The 18,422-nt window shown below is 39.4% G+C and overlaps 1 protein-coding gene across 3 annotated transcripts in view; it reads left to right on the top strand.

Annotated features, from left to right (window-relative positions):
* AXDND1 (axonemal dynein light chain domain containing 1) overlaps nt 1–18,422 on the top strand; it is a 196,129-nt gene that overhangs the window by 8,888 nt on the left and 168,819 nt on the right. For all 3 annotated transcript variants that reach the window (XM_050766158.1, XM_050766151.1, XM_050766150.1), the window contains exons 5-9: nt 5,789–5,909; nt 6,535–6,620; nt 9,582–9,638; nt 10,315–10,417; nt 12,130–12,251. In XM_050766158.1, coding sequence (XP_050622115.1) covers nt 5,789–5,909; nt 6,535–6,620; nt 9,582–9,638; nt 10,315–10,417; nt 12,130–12,251 — 489 coding nt within the window. The remainder of the gene's footprint in view (nt 1–5,788; nt 5,910–6,534; nt 6,621–9,581; nt 9,639–10,314; nt 10,418–12,129; nt 12,252–18,422) is intronic.

Below are 18,422 nucleotides of genomic sequence, written 5' to 3'. Positions count from 1 at the left end.
GTGCTGGGAAAACTGGCTAACCATATGTAGAAAGCTGAAACTGGATCCCTTCCTTACACCTTATACAAAAATTTATTCAATATGGATTAAAGACTTAAATGTTAGACTTAAAACCATAAAAACCCTAGAAGAAAACCTAGGCAATACCATTCAGGACATAGGCATGGGCAAGGACTTCATGACTAAAACACCAAAAACAATGGCAACAAAAGCCAAAATAGACAAATGGGATCTAATTAAACTAAAGAGCTTCTGCACAGCAAAATGTTACCATCAGAGTGAACAGGCAACCATCAGAGTGAACAGGTAACCTACAGAATGGGAGAAAATTTTTGCAATCTACCTGTCTGACAAAGGGCTAATATCCAGAATCTACAAAGAACTTAAACAAATTTACAAGAAAAAAACAACCCCATCAAAAAGTGGCAAAGGATATGAACAGACACTTCTCAAAAGAAGACATTTATGCAGCCAACAGACACATGAAAAAATGCTCATCATCATTGGCCATCAGAGAAATGCAAATCAAAACTACAGTGAGATACCATCTCACACCAGTTAGAATGGCGATCATTAAAAAGTCAGGAAACAACAGGTGCTGGAGAGGATGTGGAGAAATAGGAACACTTTTACACTGTTGGTGGGACTGTAAACTAGTTCAACCATTGTGGAAGACAGTGTGGCAATTCCTCAAGGATCTAGAATTAGAAATATCATTTGACCCAGCAATCCTATTACTGGGTATATACCCAAAGGATTATAAATCGTGCTACTATAAAGACACATGCACACGTATGTTTATTGCGGCACTGTTCACAATAGCAAAGACTTGGAACCAACCCAAATGTCCATCAATGATAGACTGGATTAAGAAAATGTGGCACATATACACAATGGAATACTATGCAGCCATAAAAAGGGATGAGTTCATGTCCTTTGTAGGGACATGGATGAAGCTGGAAACCATCATTCTGAGCAAACTATCACAAGGACAGAAAACCAAACACTGCATGTTCTCATTCTGAGCAAACTATCTCAACAAGAGAAAACCAAACACTGCATGTTCTCATTCTGAGCAAACTATCACAAGGACAGAAAACCAAACACTGCATGTTCTCATTCTGAGCAAACTGTCTCAACAAGAGAAAACCAAACACTGCATGTTCTTATTCTGAGCAAACTATCACAAGGACAGAAAACCAAACACTGCATGTTCTCATTCTGAGCAAACTATCTCAACAAGAGAAAACCAAACACTGCATATTCTCACTCATAGGTGGGAAATGAACAATGAGAACACTTCGACACAGGGTGGGGAACATCACATACTGGGGCCTGTCATGAGGTTGGGGGAGAGGGGAGAGATAGCATCAGGAGGAATACCTAATGTAAATGATGAGTTAATGGGTGCAGCACACCAACATGGCACATATATACATATGTAACAAACCTGCACATTGTGCACATGTACTGTAGAACTTAAAGTATAATTTAAAAATTAATTAATTAATTAAAAAATAAAAAAAGAAATACAAAAGGCTCCTAAAGTAGCTTCTTGAGAAAATTTGAGTGATGATCACTAAATCAAAATATTCTTTATCGGCCGGGCGCGGTGGCTCAAGCCTGTAATCCCAGCACTTTGGGAGGCCGAGACGGGCGGATCACGAGGTCCGGAGATTGAGACCATCCTGGCTAACACGGTGAAACCCCGTCTCTTCTAAACACATAAAAAAAATTAGCCGGACATGGTGGCAGGCGCCTGTAGTTCCAGCTACTTGGGAGGCTGAGGCAGGAGAATGGCGTAAACTCGGGAGGCGGAGCTTCCAGTGAGCTGAGATCCGGCCACTGCACTCCAGCCTGGGCGACAGAGCGAGACTTTGTCTCAAAAAATAAATAAATAAATAAAATAAAATTCTTTATTTATTAAAAAAAAATTTTTTTTTTACATGGAATCTTGCTCTGTCACCTGGGCTGGAGTGTAGTGGTGCGATCTCGGCTCACTGCAACCTCTGCCTCCGAGGTTCAAGCAATTCTCCTGCCTCAGCCTCCTGAGTAGCTGGGATTGCAGGTGCCCGCCACCACACCTGGCTAGTTTTTAAATTTTATTTTTAGTAGCAATGGGGTTTCACCATGTTGGCTAGGCTGGTTTCGAACGCTTGATCTCAGGTGATCCGCCCACCTTGGCCCCCAACAATACTAGGATTGTAGGCGTGAGCCACCGTGCCCGGCCCCAACATATTCTTTAGATAATTATATGTGTGTGTATATATGCATAAAATATTGTGTGTATAATATAGGTATAATTATATAAAATATGAAATGTATAACATAATGTATAATGTATACATATGCATTATATATGTATATACATGATATACTGTGCACATATATATGTACATACATGTATCTACATATATGTATATAATATATAATATACATACACACAGATACATATATGTACATGAAGAATTCATCATTTTTAGCTAACAAAACAATTGTAATGGCCAACTTCTCCAGTATTTATTGGTGTGATAGGAACTGCTATTGCATCATCCTGAGAGCAGCTCATTCAGATCTTTGTGACTAAAGCCTGTAAGAGGGTGGAACAGAGAAGGAATCCGGAGGGTTGGAAAATAAAGCTCTAACATTTCTCCCTTGGACATGTCCAGTAGAACCAGAATATCACAGTGCAGAACATCAATAGCTTGATGTCTTTTGCTACCAATATATATGTTTAAAAATTGTTATGGTCGGCCGGGCACGGTGGCTCAAGCCTGTAATCCCAGCACTTTGGGAGGCCGAGACGGGCGGATCACGAGGTGAGGAGATCGAGACCATCCTGGCTAACACAGTGAAACCCTGTCTCTACTAAAAAATACAAAAAACTAGCCAGGCAAGGTGGCGGGCGCCTGTAGTCCCAGCTACTCGGGAGACTGAGGCAGAAGAATGGCGTGAACCCGGGAGGCGCAGCTTGCAGTGAGCTGAGATCCGGCCACTGCACTCCAGCCTGGGAAAGAGAGCCAGACTCCACCTCAAAAAAAAAAAAAAAAAAAAAAAATCGTTATGGTCAATGTTGTATATTTCAGGATCTTCCTGGGACACCAGAACTGGCCTATTTCCACCAACCTCACATGCCACATCAGCTGCCAAATGACACTGCCCTCAAAGCACACCACCGTTTCACAATATTGTAACCATTATAGTCATTCTAAAATAATTTAAAATTTCATTTCATTTATGAAACCTTTCTAGCTTCTCTTAGACTAAAGCCCAACATGTTAAGCATGATTTGCAAGGCTTTCTGTGTTTAGTTCTCTAATTTCAATAATTTTATTCTTCATACTTCAACCGTATATTTAGTCTTGCCTCATACTGAGGGATATGTGGGGGATTGGTTCCCGGACACCGGCAGATACCAGAATCTTTGTATATTCAATTTCTACAGTCAGCCATATATGAGTCAGAAACTCATGTATGTATATGGAAAGTTGGCCCTCTATATGAGGGTTTCGTATCCAGTTAATACTGTATTTTCAGTCAGTGTTTGGTTGAAAAAATTTGTGTATAAGCAGACCCAGGCAGTTCAAGGCTGTGTTGTTCAAGGGCCAACTATACTAAATTTTCAGTTCGCCGAAGTCACCATGTGCTGTTGTGTCTCAGGACCTATGCATATGCTGTTCTCTACACTTTTTGGTTGCTTACCTAAATCCAAATCAGTTTTTTGTTCTTACTAATTGTTTCTGCCTCCTGAGGTTTTCCCTGACTTGGTCTAAACTGTATTGAGGTGGTGTTGTTATTAGTTGTTCCAATAACATTCTATTCTTTGTTACAATAGTCTTTATATTATACTTTTCTTTGGTTTTCAAATCTTCCCCGCTATATTGAAGGCTCCCCAGTGGTAGGGACTGTGTCTATTTTAAGAAATAGTTCTATATTCCTTTCATCTAGCATATTTTCTGTCACTTATAATATGGTTAATAAATATTTGCTGAGCAAATTAATGACTTTTAGGCATGTTCATGAACAATCCTAGAACCCAGGGCACCCAAATTTAATAATGTAGTTTTTTATTTTTATTTTTTGAAATGGAGTCTCACTCTGTCGCCCAGGCTGGAGTGCAGTGGCACGATCTCAGCTCACTGCAATCTTCGCTTCCCAGGTTCAAGCAATTCTCCTGCCTCAGCCTCCCAAGTAGCTGGGACTACAGGCATGTACCACCCTGCCTGGCTAATTTTTGTATTTCTAGTAGAGAAGGGGTTTCGCCATGATGTTCAGGGTGGTCTCGAACTCCTGACCTCAAGTGATCTGCCCGCCTCGGCCTCCCAAAGTGCTGGTATTATAGGCATGAGCCACTGCACCTGGCCTTGAAATTGTAGTATTTCTGTATTGTCATTCTTCACCACTAGAATCAGTTCCATGAGGGTAGGAACTTTTTATTTGCTTTTTTCACTGTTAATGTTCTTAGCTCCCAGAATAGTGCCTGGTATGTAGTAGATGCTGAATTATTCTTTACTATGTAAACCAGTAAATACATTTGGAGTTTATAGAAGGATATAATGGACAATCATTTCAGGGTACCATTGTGGTGATGTTCATGCCTATTGTTTTCTGTCTTGGAAACCTTAAAAGAGTCAATGACTCAGAATTCAGTCTCCTGGGAGAGTAATTTGGCCTAGCTTAGACCACTTGCCCATATCTTGGTTACCAGAGGATTTTTTTCTCCACTTTTCTTTATATTGTTTTATTAAACTTCTTATTTTGAAATAATTTAAAGACTCACAGAAAAGTTGCAAATGTGATCAACCCTGGAAAACATTCCAGGGAAGTGTGGTAGAAGATAACTGCTAAGAGAGTGTTTAACTTGGCAGTGGTAGTCATCATCAGCTTTCTAGAAAATTGTTTCAGAAGAGAGGTATGGGTGGAAATCAGATTGCAGGACAATTCAGAAAGTCTGATGTTTAGCACAAGTGAGTGATGATTGATCGATTGATCCATTGATAGATCATAATAACATGACAGTGGCCAGGCATAGTGGCTCATGCCTGTAATCCCAGCACTTTGGGAGGCAGAGGCGAGTGGCTTACCTGAGGCCAGGAGTTCAAGACCAGCGTGGCCAACATGGCAAAACCCCATCTCTACTAAAAAATGCCAAAAATTAGCCAGGCATAGTGGTACGTGCTTGTCATCCCAGCTACTTAGGAGGCTGAGGCAGGAGAATTGCTTGAATCCGGGAGGCGGAGGTTGTAGCGAACTGAGATTTTGCGCCATTGCACTCCAGCCTGGGCGACAGAGTGAGACTCTGTGTCAAAATAATAATAATAATAATAGTAATAATGATAATAATAATCACAACATGACAGCAATGCATGTTCAAGGAGAGATTTTTATAAGGGGAAAAAGTTTATTATAGATCAAAGGGGATGTTCCAGTAGAGTTGGAGATACACAGAAGTTAGGACTGATGGAATGCGACTCCTGAGGATATGGGCAAAGATGGAATCAAGCACCTAAGTGGAGGGAATAACCACAGGAAAGAGAATATATTTTAACCTGATACTGAAGGAAAGAGTTTGTGATATGAATGAGAAATTTCAGGTGGAGAAGAGAAAGAATGTGGGGAAACTCATGTTTAATGCCTCAGGCTTAGTAAAGTGTTACGTAAGGAGATCAGTTTTGCTGACACAGAGGACCATCTTACCCATTAGAAGGATCTCTGTGGATCTCACCTGCTGTTATGTGGTATCCAGATAGAAAACTTGTTTTGTAAATATATTTTTCTTACTTCTTAGGGATATTTCTTTTCTGTATGATGTTAAATATACCAAAGGACAGACTAGGGAGAAGGCAGTTTGTCCCCCACATTTGGCCCGTTCATTACAGTCACATGATGGTGTCATTGTGCCGCATAAGGTAAGTAAAGTATTTGACAAATAATCTTCTCTCCCTCTGTCTACTTTTAAAAATCATTTCTCCAGAATATAAGACAATGTCATACTATAACAACCTGCATTGCTCACCAATCTTCATAGCATTTTGAAATTACTTCTTAAAACAGGAAAAGGGTATTTAGCAGGAAAAGATCAAAATATCTTATTCTAAGCCATTTTGCAAACCACAGTTAATCTGTTTTAATCTAAAAAACACAGTGTGGGAGATTAGATTTTTTTTTCCCCTAGAAATCCACATATAAAGTTGTAGGATTCTTATCTTTGGTATCTTGCTAAGTTGAATTTTAAATTCCCTGCTGAATTTAAAGGAAAAGAATCAATAAACTTCTGAATATATGGGACACATGTAACTAATACTAGTACCAAGGTTATTCTTTAATTTATGGTTATTTTAGAGATGTGTGCTCTGGTTAGTTTTTGTCATTTGCTGTGACCCACATTACTAATATTGTTATTTCTCCAATCAAAATTTCTCAACTTAAAAAGTAGTATCTCTTTGGGTTAGGAATTAGGATTTGTGCAAGTGAATTTTTTCTCTATTAATGTATTCATTCTTCTTTTTTGTTTTGTTTTTCTTTTCTTTTAAGCCAAAGACACTAACAGATACTTTGATTCCTGAAGAATTTCATATTGTGTCAAGTACAGGAGTTTCAGGTTTGGAGTGTTATGATGAGTGAGTACTATGATATGTAAAGAATACCTGCCCCGGCTCAGTGGCCCATGCCTGTAATCCTAGCACTTTGCAAGGCCGAGGTGGGTGGATCATCTGAGGTCAGGAGTTCAAGACCAGCCTGGTCAACATGGTGAAACCCTGTCTCTACTAAAAATACAAAAATATTAGCTGGGCGTGGTGACGGGTGCCTGTAATCCCAGGTACTGGGAAGGCTGAGGCAGGAGAATCGCTTGAACCTGGGAGGCAGAGGTTGCAGTGAGCCAAGATTGTGCCATTACACTCCAGCCTAGGCAACAAGAGTGAAACTCCATCTCAACAAAAACAAGAAAGAATACCTGACAAGTTGAACTGTTTCCTCCTTCCCATATATAGAAGAACCTGAGAATAGTACACTCATATTCCTGAGCAATATATAAACTGAAATGAGGAAACATTTGAGCCAGCCATCCTAATACAATTAAGAAAGATACAAATTGGCTGGGGCCAGTGGCTTACGCCTGTAATCCCAGCACTTTGGGAGGCCGAGGCAGGCAGATCATGAGGTCAGGAGATCAAGACCATCCTGGCTAACATGGTGAAACTCTGTCTCTACTAAAAATACAAAAAATACAAAAAAAATAGCCAGGCGTGGTGGCGGGCGCCTGTAGTCCCAGCTACTCCGGAGGCAAAGGCGGGAGAATGGCGTGAACACTGCAGGGGGAGCTTGCAGTGAGCCAAGATCAAGCCACTGCACTCCAGCCTGGGCAACAGTGCCAGACTCCGTCTCAAAAAATAAATAAATAAATAATTTTAAAAAAGAAAGATACAAATTAAAAAAAAAAAACAAAAACAAAACTAAAAGTACTTAAAAGAGTTTGGGATGTTAGTGATTAAATTATTCATATTTTTTTCCTGCCATTTAATTTTGAATTTTTTAAAAAATGGGACTTTGTTTTGAATGCGTGACTATGCCCTTCAGGAATGATTTTGAGCAACGATCATGGAGACAAAGGAAAGTAGCCCTCCGAGCCAGCATCTCATAATCCATGCTCCAGGGCTTGGCTCCACATTGCAGACTCATCATCTGTCGTCTTTGATTCCTGTTTATGGGATTGAAAATAGGATCTTGCTTTTATTTTCTGAAACAACACTTGAATGTTTTGTAGTTTAGAAAACGAGAACTTTGGACTAAGGTTTTATGATAAAATATCCAGCGGCTGTCACTCTTTTGATATTGTCTTTCCAATATGTATGTTATAATATATTGCATTTCATTGTGATGGTATGCTTCAGAACAGTATTTTGCCCAAGAGAACCAAATGAAATTCATTTTTTGGGTAACCTTTTATTTTAATGTAATTTCAGACATAAAAAGTTGCAAAAATGGGAAAAGGAATGCCTACCTCCTCTACCTTGAGTCACTGGTTGTTTACACTTTGTCTCATTTGCTCTTAAACATACACAATCATGCATACACATGCACATGTTTTCAAACTATTTAAGAGTAAGTAATCAAATACTTCTACCACCAAATACTTTAGTGTGTATTTCCTAACAACCCATTGGTTATGGATCTTTTGATGACTTTTTTTTTTTTTGAGATGGAGTTTCGCTCTTGTTGCCCAAGCTGGAGTGCAATGGCACGATCTTGGCTCACCGCAACCTCCGCCTCCCAAGTTCAAGCAATTCTCCTGCCTCACCCTCCTGAATAGCTGGGATTACAGGCAGGCACCACCATGCCCGTCTAGTTTTTTGAATTTTTAGTAGAAACAGGGTTTCACCATGTTAGCCAAGCTGATCTTGAACTCCTGACCTCAGGTGAGCTGCCCACCTTGGCCTCCCAAAGTGCTGGAATTATAGGCATGAGCCACCGTGCATGGCTAATTTTTTTTTTTTTTGAGACGAAGTCTTGCTTTGTTACCCAGGCTGGAATGAAGTGGTGCAATCTTGGCTCACTGCAACTTCTGCCCTTTGGGTTCAAGCAATTCTCATGCCTCAGCCTCCTGAGTAGCTGTAACTACAGGTGCCCACCACCACGCACAGCTAATTTTTGTATTTTTAGTAGAGATGGGGTTTTGCCATTTTGGCCAGGTTGGTCTCGAACTCCTGACCTCAGGTGACCCACCCACCTTGGCCTCCCAAAGTGCTGGGATTACAGGTGTGAGCCACTGCACCCAGTCTTGATGAATTTTAAAAATTTTCGTCATTTCTTCTGTATGATCATTATTTCTTCTGCCAATTTGTTAGTTGGCATTTTACCATATGGAATAATGGATTTCTATTTTATTTGATGGATTTTAATTATTTACTATCTTTATGTTATGTTATGTTATGTTATGTTATGTTATGTTATGTTATTTTTTGGAGATGGAGTTTTGCTGTTATTGCCCAGGCTGGAGTGCAGTGGCGCAATCTCGGCTCACTGCAACCTCCACTTCCTGGTTTCAAGTGATTCTCCTGCCTCAGCCTCCCGAGTAGCTGGGATTACAGACACATGCGACCATTCCCAGCTAATTTTTTTTTTTTTTTTTTTTTGTATTTTTAGTAAAGAGGGGGTTTCACTATGTTGGCCAGGCTGGTTTCAAACTCCTGACCTCAAGTGATCTGTCTGCCCCAGCCTCCCAAAGTGTTAGGATTACAAGCGTGAGCCACCATGCCCAGCCCATTATTTTGATGCTCAAATTTTTCCACATTTGGCCCATGGCCACACGCCGCTCCTTTGAGTTGTCTCTTGTGTTCTTTGGACATGTCCCCATGATTATTTGAACACTTATTTTCTGGCTCGATAAGATTTCCAGGTTCGTCTTGTATTTTCCAACTCCAGCCCTGGAATGGGTGGTGAGTCACTTTTCCAAGGAGTACTGATTCCTTTTAGTGGAGAATGGTACTTAGAAACCAAGATTCTGGGGGTTAGTTGTGCTAATTGATAAACAGGCTAGAAAATTTTCTTAAAATAACATTTACCTATCTTATTTATTGTAGCAAATACACTACTCTCCTCACAGATAGTGAGAACAGGCTATTGCTCTTCCCATCCATGTAAGTACGTTTATTTTCTCAAATCTTTCTCAGAAAGAATACCTATATACAAACATATTTCTTGGTACTTTATTAAACAAAATTATTAAAATTATGGCAGCAACCCAAGACAATAACTGCCTACAATTTCATCATCTAATCAGCGTTTTCGATTTTACAATTGTATATTCAATGTTTATGTATTTAATTTGTCTAATTGCATATTCAGTTTTACATATTTACATATATAGCATAATATTTAAATACTATAAAGTACTTTTATATTCTATGTTTAACCATTAGTATTTCTCTATTTTGCTATAGTCTTTTTTTGTTTTCCTTTTCTTTGTCCCTTTCTTCTCTCACATTGTGAGGTAACCAATGTTAAAAATTTGATGTTTATCTCCCCACATTTTTTCTTTTGCTGTGTTCTTACACTCCTGTGTGATAGGTATATAGAATTTTTGGGGGGGAAGCATTACTTTCTTTTATGGAAAGGAGAATCATACTATTTGCATTTTTCTTGCTTTTTTCTACTGTATTATTGGTCTCCCAATAGATTAGGTCTAATGCTTAAAATGCCATTAATATCCCAGAGAGCATATATATTCTCTTTACACATATCATATTCTTTTTGCCATTTGAGAATTACCTGTTGCAATGTTAATTGCATAAGTCTGCCACTTCAATTTTTTAGGAAACCTAATAAAAGAGTAGAAGTGGCCCAGCTGAATGATGTGATGGATACTATGCTAGAGAGGGCTGGTGTGGAAAATCAGGAATATACAGGACCAACTAAGGTAATTGCAAAGCTGAATGCAACCTGGTGGCTAAGAGCATGCACTCAGGAGGCAGATTGCCTGGGTTAGAATTCTGACCCTGCCATATATTTGCTGGTAGCCTTGGACAAGTCATTTAATGTATTTGTACTTCAGTTTCCTCATCTGAACATTGGAGATAATAATATCACCTACCTCATAGGGTTTTTGTGGAGATGAAATGACATAATAAATGTAAAGTGCTTAGAACAGTTCCTGGCATGTGGTAGACACTGTATAATTAATTGTTAGTATTATTATTTCACCAAATATAAGGTATCATTGATTGTAAGACCCTTATTATTTTATGTAATACTAAAAAACACTGCCAGGTATATTTTTAGTAGAGATGGGGTTTCACCATGTTGGCCAGGCTGTTCTTAAACTCCTGACCTCAAGTGATCTGCCCACCTCACCCTCCCAAAGTGCTGGGATTACAGGTGTGAACCACCGCACCGGGCCACAACTTGTAATTTTTATTTTCTACTTAAGAAAGAACTCTTTTAGTCTTACATAGATAGCGACTTTTTTCTTTATCAGGGCTATTTCTTTTTTGTTTTATATATTTCATTTGTATAGAATTGGAAACTTACAGAAAAAGTTCAATACAAGACAATGCTATGTAACCTTTACCCAGATTCTCCATCTAGTTATTTACATTGTGCCCTATTTGCTTTCTCATTCTCTCTCCTTCTCTGTCTACATATGCATCGTTTTGTTCTGAACCGTTTAGAGTGAGTTGGAGATATCAAGCCTTTTTAACATCCATATATTCAGGATATATTTCCTACAAACAAGGACATTCTCTTATATATCTGTAATATAGTTATCAGGAAATTTAATGTTGATATGATAGTATTATCTAACACAGACCACATTTAAATTTTATATTTTATCAATTGTCTCTATAATGACTTTTAAAAATAGCTATTTTTTCTTCCTAGTCCAGAATCCAAGGATCACACAGTTCTTTTAGTTGTCATGTTTCTTTAGACAACTTTAATCTGAAACAGTTTCTCAGCCTTTCTTTGTTTTTCTTGACCTTGTTGTTTTGAAGAACATAAGCCAGTTACTCTGTAGAATGTTCTTCAATTTTGGTTTGTCAGATGTATGTATAGTCATGATTTTAGATTGAGGTTTTTTATTTTTGGCAGGTATAACATAGAAGTGACATTGTGACCTTTTCAGTGCATCAGATAAAGAGGCATGTGATTAAACCAATTTTTTTTTTTTTTTGAGATATCATCTTACTCTGTCACCCAGGCTGGAGTACACTGTGATCACGGCTCACTGCAGCTGCCACCTCCCTGGGCTCAGGTGATCCTCCCACCTCAGCCTCCCGAGTAGCTGTGACTACAGGCGTGTGCCACCGTGGCTGGCTAATTTTTATATTTTTTGTATAGACAGGGTCTCGCCATATTGCCCAGGTTGGTCTCAAGCTCCTTGCCTCAAGCAATCTGCCCACCTTGGCCTCCCAAAGTGTTGGGATTACAGGTGTGAGCCACTGCGCCTAGGCAGACCAACTTTTAAAAATCAAATATCACTTTTGTATGTATATATATAAATGAAAATGTAAGTGAAATAAATTAACCAACGTGTTTCTAAAACTTATTTACATTTAGGGTGTTAACCTCCTAAAACGTTTTTTACTAAGACTGTAGTAAGTACTGATTATGTTACTTACCTTCTGACAGATGCACAAACTACTACATATATTGAAGAAGGAACAGACCATTTACAACACGATATTTCATGAACTTATTCGACAAGTCAGTGTGGACTGTGCAGACAGAGGAGAACTTCTGTCTAAAGTCAGGTTAGTGCTATTGTTGGAATGGTCCAGTTTCCTTTTGATTTTTATATTAGATTTGTCTTTGTATCTACTTTTGAGAATGCCACAAAAGTACACTTCTCTATTCTACTGATCATAAGTAATCTAATTGCATTTTTTTCTTTTTCTTTTTTTTTGTTAATATATGAAAAGGGCCTGTAGCTTTCATTTTATTTTAGCCATATTATCTTGGGTGAGATACAGTGAAACCTGATGCAGATCAAGAGAAATAACCCAGAAAGAGTTTTATAGTTTTGTTATACTCACAGCTCCCTAGGGAGAAGCAGCATGCCATACAGGGCCATTCAGGGGAGACACCAAGTCAATCATGAGGTAAAGAGAGGGAGGGAACCTGTGGGGAGGCACCTCTATTGTGGTTTCCTTGGGAAGGAATAGGTGAGGCAGGTTAAGTAGGCTTAGGATTGGATTGTTTGGATAATGTCACTGGGCACTCCATCATAGGGGTTGTCCCTGGTTGTTTGGTACCTGGCCTTGGGGCAATAAGAGAATTTTTGAAGGATATTTTTGCTGGATATAGACAATTTTTTAATTTGGTACTTTAAATATGTTGTTACCCTACTCTCTTCTCATTTGCATTGTTTCCAGTGAGAAATCTGCTGCCATCCTTGTCTTTATTCCTCCAAATGTAATGTGTCTTTTTCCTGGAGCTGATTTTAGGATTTTTTTCTTTCTTTTTTTTTGAGGCAGAGTCTCGCTCTGTCACCCAGGCTGGAGTGCAATGGCGTGATCTCGGCTCACTGCAACCTCTGCCTCCAGGGTTCAAGCGATTCTCCTGCCTCAGGCTCCTGAGTAGCTGGGACTACAGGCGCCCGCCACCACGCCCGGCTAATTTTGTATTTTAGTAGAGACGGGGTTTCACCATGTTGGTCAGGCTGGTCTCAAACTCCTGACCTCGTGATCCGCCCGCCTTGGCCTCCCAAAGTGCTGGGATTACAGGCATGAGCCACCGAGCCTGGCCTTAGGATTTTTCTTTACTGTTGCTTTTGAGCAATTTCACTATGCTATGCCTTGGTGTAGTTTTTTTTACGTTTCTTGTGCTTGGTGCTTATTAAGCATTTTGATCTGTGGCTTTATAGTTTTCATCAAATATGAAAAAATTTTGGCTATTTCTTTAAGTGTTTTTTTTTGTCTTTCCACCCCTTTTGAGGGAATTTGTTTACATGTTTATTAGGCCACTAGTACTGAAGTTGTCCCACAGATCACTAATGTTATACACATTTTTGCTCTTTTCTATTTGTATTCATTTTGGATAGTTTCTATTGCTATACCTTCAAGTTCATTAATCTTTTTTCCCATAATATCTAATCTGCTTTTAATCCTATCTAATTATTATTACTATTATTATCATTATTTTTGACGTAGAGTCTTGCGCTGTTACCCAGGCTGGAGTGCAGTGGCATGATCTTCGCTCATTACAGCCTCAACCTCCTGGGCTCAAGTGATCCTCCTACCTCAGCCTCCTAAGTAGCTGGGGCTACAAGTGTGTGCCACCACACCCAGTTAATTTTTTTTGTATTTTTTTGTAGAGACAGGATCTCACTTTAATCCTATCTAGTGTATATTTTCATCTCAGACATTTTTACTTTCATCTCTAGAAGGTCAATTTGGGTCTTTTAAATATCTTCCATGTCTCTACTTAACTTTTTGAACATACAGAATGTAGTTAGATAACTTTTAGTGGTTTTGTCTGTTAATTCTAACATCTCTTTTGGTCTGGGTCAGTTTTGATTCATTGATTTTTCTCCTCATAGGCGTGTTTTCCTGCTTCTTTACATGTTTAGTAATTGTCTTAGTCTGCCTTGTGCTGCCCACAGACGGGGGTAATTTATAATGAGCAGAAATTTATTGGCTCACAGTTTGGGAAGCTGGGAAGTGCAATATACGAAGGTGCCAGCATCTGGTGAGAACCTTCTTGTGGTAATCGTAACATGACAGAAAGTGAGAGAGTGAGAGAGAGAGAAAGAGGGAGTGAGTCCACTCGTGCGATAATGAACCCACTCCTGCAATAATGGCATTAGTCCATTTATCAGGGCAGAGGTCCACCTCTTAATGCTGTTATAATAACAATTAAATTTCAACACCAGTTATGAGGGGACAAACATTTAACCCTAGGAGTAATTTTGATTGGATGGCAGACAGGAATCGTGCCTTATTCGGATCTGTATACTTTTGTATTCATACAAATATTTCTTAGCTTTGTTGTGGGACACAATTAAGTTATTTTTTAAAATTTTGATACTGTTAGGTCTTTAGGTGGGACAAGAGCAGTGCCCAATTTAGGGCTAATTATTTCTGGATACCGAGGCAAAACTTTTCTGTGTACCATATCCAATGTCCCATGAATCATGAGTTTTTACAGTCTGGTTGCTTGGAACTGGTACTACTTCTCTGCGAGTTCCGGCACTCTTACCTCTGATCCTTTTTGGGTTAGTTCTTTCCTTGGTCTTGGGTAGTTTTCTCACATTTATGCTCTGATCAGTACTTAGGTGAACACTTGAGGGAGATCTTCTGCATATCCTGTGTAACTGTTCCCTCTGCTACTCTGCCCTCTGAACTCCAGCTGCTTTCATCTCTAGACTGTTAGCTCTGTCTCCTTAACTCAGAGAGTCAACTGGGATCTTCCTGGATTCCCTTTCTGTGTGCTATGGCCTGGAAAACTCTCCCAAGGCATTAGGCTGGCATAATTGTAGGGTTTGCTTTATTTCTGGTCTCTCAGGGATCACTTACTTTCATTGCCTGATATCCAGTGTCTTAAAAATTGTTTCATATTCTTTGTCCTTGTTTTGTTGTTGTTACTTCAGGTAGGAAAGTAAATTTAGTTCCTCTGGATTTCTTTTTATATTTCCTGTACCTATATCTATACCATAATTCTCTATATAGATTGATGTCTTTCAAAAGTTTTGGGAAATTATCAGTGATGATCTTTGACTTGTGTCTGTACTGCATTCTGTCTTCTCTTTCTGGAGCTTTGATTAGATATATGTTAGATACTCTCATTCTATCTTCTTTGTCTCTTAATCTCTTTTTCATAGTTTCCCTCTTATCTATGTCCTACATTTTGGGTAATTTGTTCTAGGACATTACTACCTTCTTTAGGTGTGTCTATTCTGCTATAACCCATCTATTATTAACTCAATAATTATATTTTTCCCCTAAGAGTTTTTGTTTTGTTTTGTTTTGGTTTGTTTGAGACAGAATCTGGCTGTGGCCCAGGCTGCAGTGCAGTGGCACAATCTTGGCTCACTGCAACTTCTGACTCTCGGGTTCAAGTGATTCTTGTGCCTTAGCCTCCCAAGTAGCTGGGACTACAGGCACATGCCACCATGCCTGGCTATTTTTTTATTTTTATTTTTTTTTGTATTTTTAGTAGAGAAAGGGTTTGCCATATTGGCCAGGCTAGTCTCGAACTCCTGGCCTCAAGCAATCCACCCATCTGAGCCTCCCAGAGTGCTGGGATTACAAGTGTGAGCCACTGTGCCTGGCCTCCCTTAAGAGTTCTATTGGTTTGTTTCCACATCTGTCTCATCGTATATAATAATTTTATTGTTTATTCATTTTTAGATTCTTTTTTTTTTTTTTTTTTTTTTTGAGATGGAGTTTCACTCTTGTCACTCAGGCTAGAGTGCAATGGCACGATCTCAGCTCACTGCAAGCCCCACCTCCACATTCAAGTGATTCTCCCACCTCAGCCTCCTGAGTAGCTGGGATTACAGGCATGCTACACCATGCCTGGCTAATTTTGCATTTTTAGTAGAGATGGGGTTTCCCTATGTTGGCCAGGCTGGTCTTGAACTCCTAATTTCAGGTGATCTGCCCACCTCAGCCCCCCAAAGTGCTGGGATTACAGGTGTGAGCCCACTGTGCCCAGCCCATTTTTAGATTCTATCTTTTATTTCTCAAACATTTCATGCATAGTCTTATAAAATCTGCTGTTGGTTGTTTCTTCTGAGTCTCATTCATGGTGGTTTATTTACATTAGTATTTTGCAGCCTTTGCTTGTGGAGCTAATATTTCACTGACCTTGGCCATGGGGTCCTCAGGGCATGAATCCAGGATGCTTTCTGGAAAAGAAGATTTGCATGTGCTCCCTTCTGGAATCTGGGATTCATGCAGTAGTCCTACACTTGCCCACGCCTCCCACTTTGAAGTGAGCCCAAGACTTAGTCTCTGGTTTTCAGTGTTGATATTTTCCTGGGAACCACCCTGACCTTGGGTTTGCTTACTGCTCACAACTCCCACTCCATTTCTAACTTACTATTTTTTGTTTGTTCTTGTTTTTCATCCCTAGAATCTTCTGTTTCTTTCCGCAAGCTCAGTAATGCTTTGAAAATTGTGTTCTTTTATGGATCTAGTTGGATTGTAATGGGTATTTAGTTCCTATGTTGTTAGGAGGGGAAAATCCTAAAGACGATGTTTTTTAAATGGATACTTTCCAATATATGAGCTGCATCTTGAGGTGATAAACTCTCTGTCACTTTCAGCCTTTTAGCAAGGGCTAGATAATTCTTTCTGTCAATGGATGAAAGATTAAACGACTAGTCCAACTCAGATATATTACAAATCTAAGACCTCAGGCTTACAGTATAACACCTAGATCAGTTTTTTTTTTTTTTTTGAGATGGAGTGTTGCTCTATCACCCAGGCTGGAGTGCAGTGGCCGGATCTCAGCTCACTGCAAGCTCCTCCTCTTGGGTTCACGCCATTCTCCTGCCTCAGCCTCCCGAGTAGCTGGGACTACAGGCACCCGCCACTTCGCCCAGCTAGTTTTTTGTATTTTTTAGTAGAGACGGGGTTTCACCGTGTTAGCCAGGATGGTCTTGATTTCCTGACCTCGTGATCCACCCGTCTTGGCCTCCCAAAGTGCTGGGATTACAGGCTTGAGCCACCGCGCCCGGCCTGTTTTTTTTTTTTTTTTTTTTTTTTTTTTTTTTTTAAGACAGTCTTGCTCTGTCACCCAGGCTGGAGTGCAGTGGTGAGATCTCTGCTCACTGCAACCTCCACCTCCCAGGCTCAAGTGATTCTTGTGTTTCAGCCACCCAAGTAGCTGGGATTATAGGCATGTGCTACCATGCCATGCTAATTTTTGTATTTTTGGTAGAGACAAGGTTTTGCCATGTTGGCTAGGCTGGTCTTGAACTCCTGGCCTCAAGTGATCTGCCTGCCTCAGCCTCCCAGAGTGCTGAAGTTACAGGTGTGAACCATCACACCTGGCCTATATCACTGTTAATATAGATGAATACTATTCAGTTATGGTATTTATAATTTATCATCTGTGATCACTTCCAAATATTTTGTTTGGTTTTATTTGGAAGCAAAATAAATGACTTCTTTGTATTAAAGATTTTTGTTTATGTTTAAATAGTTGATGTCATTTTACATGTTGTCAATTTGAAAAAAGTGGTTTTATTCATGAATTTAACTATTTATAAGACTCTCACTATACGTAAGTCATGCTGTTAGATGTGAAAATACAAATATGTAAGACATAGTTTCTAGTCTCATAGAATTTATATCTAGAAGAAGGAATAAAACAAGTTTTTATTTTTGTTTTATATCTCACATATGATATTCCAAATAATTAGGGCTCTGGTTACAATTCTCTGTAATTGTTCACTCACTTGTATGGCATGGCAGGAAAACAGCCTAGATTCCTGTTTTTTCTTTTTTTCTTTTTTAATGGAGCCACAAGCATTCTGCTTCTGTGCTTTTTGTTTTTTATTTATTTATTTTTTTGAGACGGAGTTTTGATCTTGTTGCCCAGGCTGGAGCGCAATGGCGCGATCTTGGCTCCCTGCAACCTCTGCCTCCCAGGTTCAAGCGATTCTCCTGTCTCAGCCTTCCGAGTAGCTGGGATTACAGGCATGCACCACCACACCCAGCTAATTTTGTATTTTTAGTAGAGACGGGGTTTATCCATCGTGGTCAGGCTGGTTTCGAACTCCCAACCTCAGGTGATCCACCCGCCCCGGGCCCCCAAAGTGCTGGGATTACAGGCGTAAGCCACTGCAGCCAGCCTTCTTCTTCTTCTTTTTTTTTAAAAATATATTGTTCATCTCACAAAACTTTTGGAATGTCTGTTTACTATTTTATTCTCTAACATTATTTTCTTTCTTGCATATTTTCTGTCTTTTTTTC

The sequence above is a fragment of the Macaca thibetana genome, chromosome 1 (assembly GCF_024542745.1).
Source record: "Macaca thibetana thibetana isolate TM-01 chromosome 1, ASM2454274v1, whole genome shotgun sequence".
In the NCBI taxonomy this organism is placed as follows: Eukaryota; Metazoa; Chordata; class Mammalia; order Primates; family Cercopithecidae; genus Macaca; species Macaca thibetana.
This window is presented reverse-complemented; position numbering and strand designations above follow the sequence as displayed.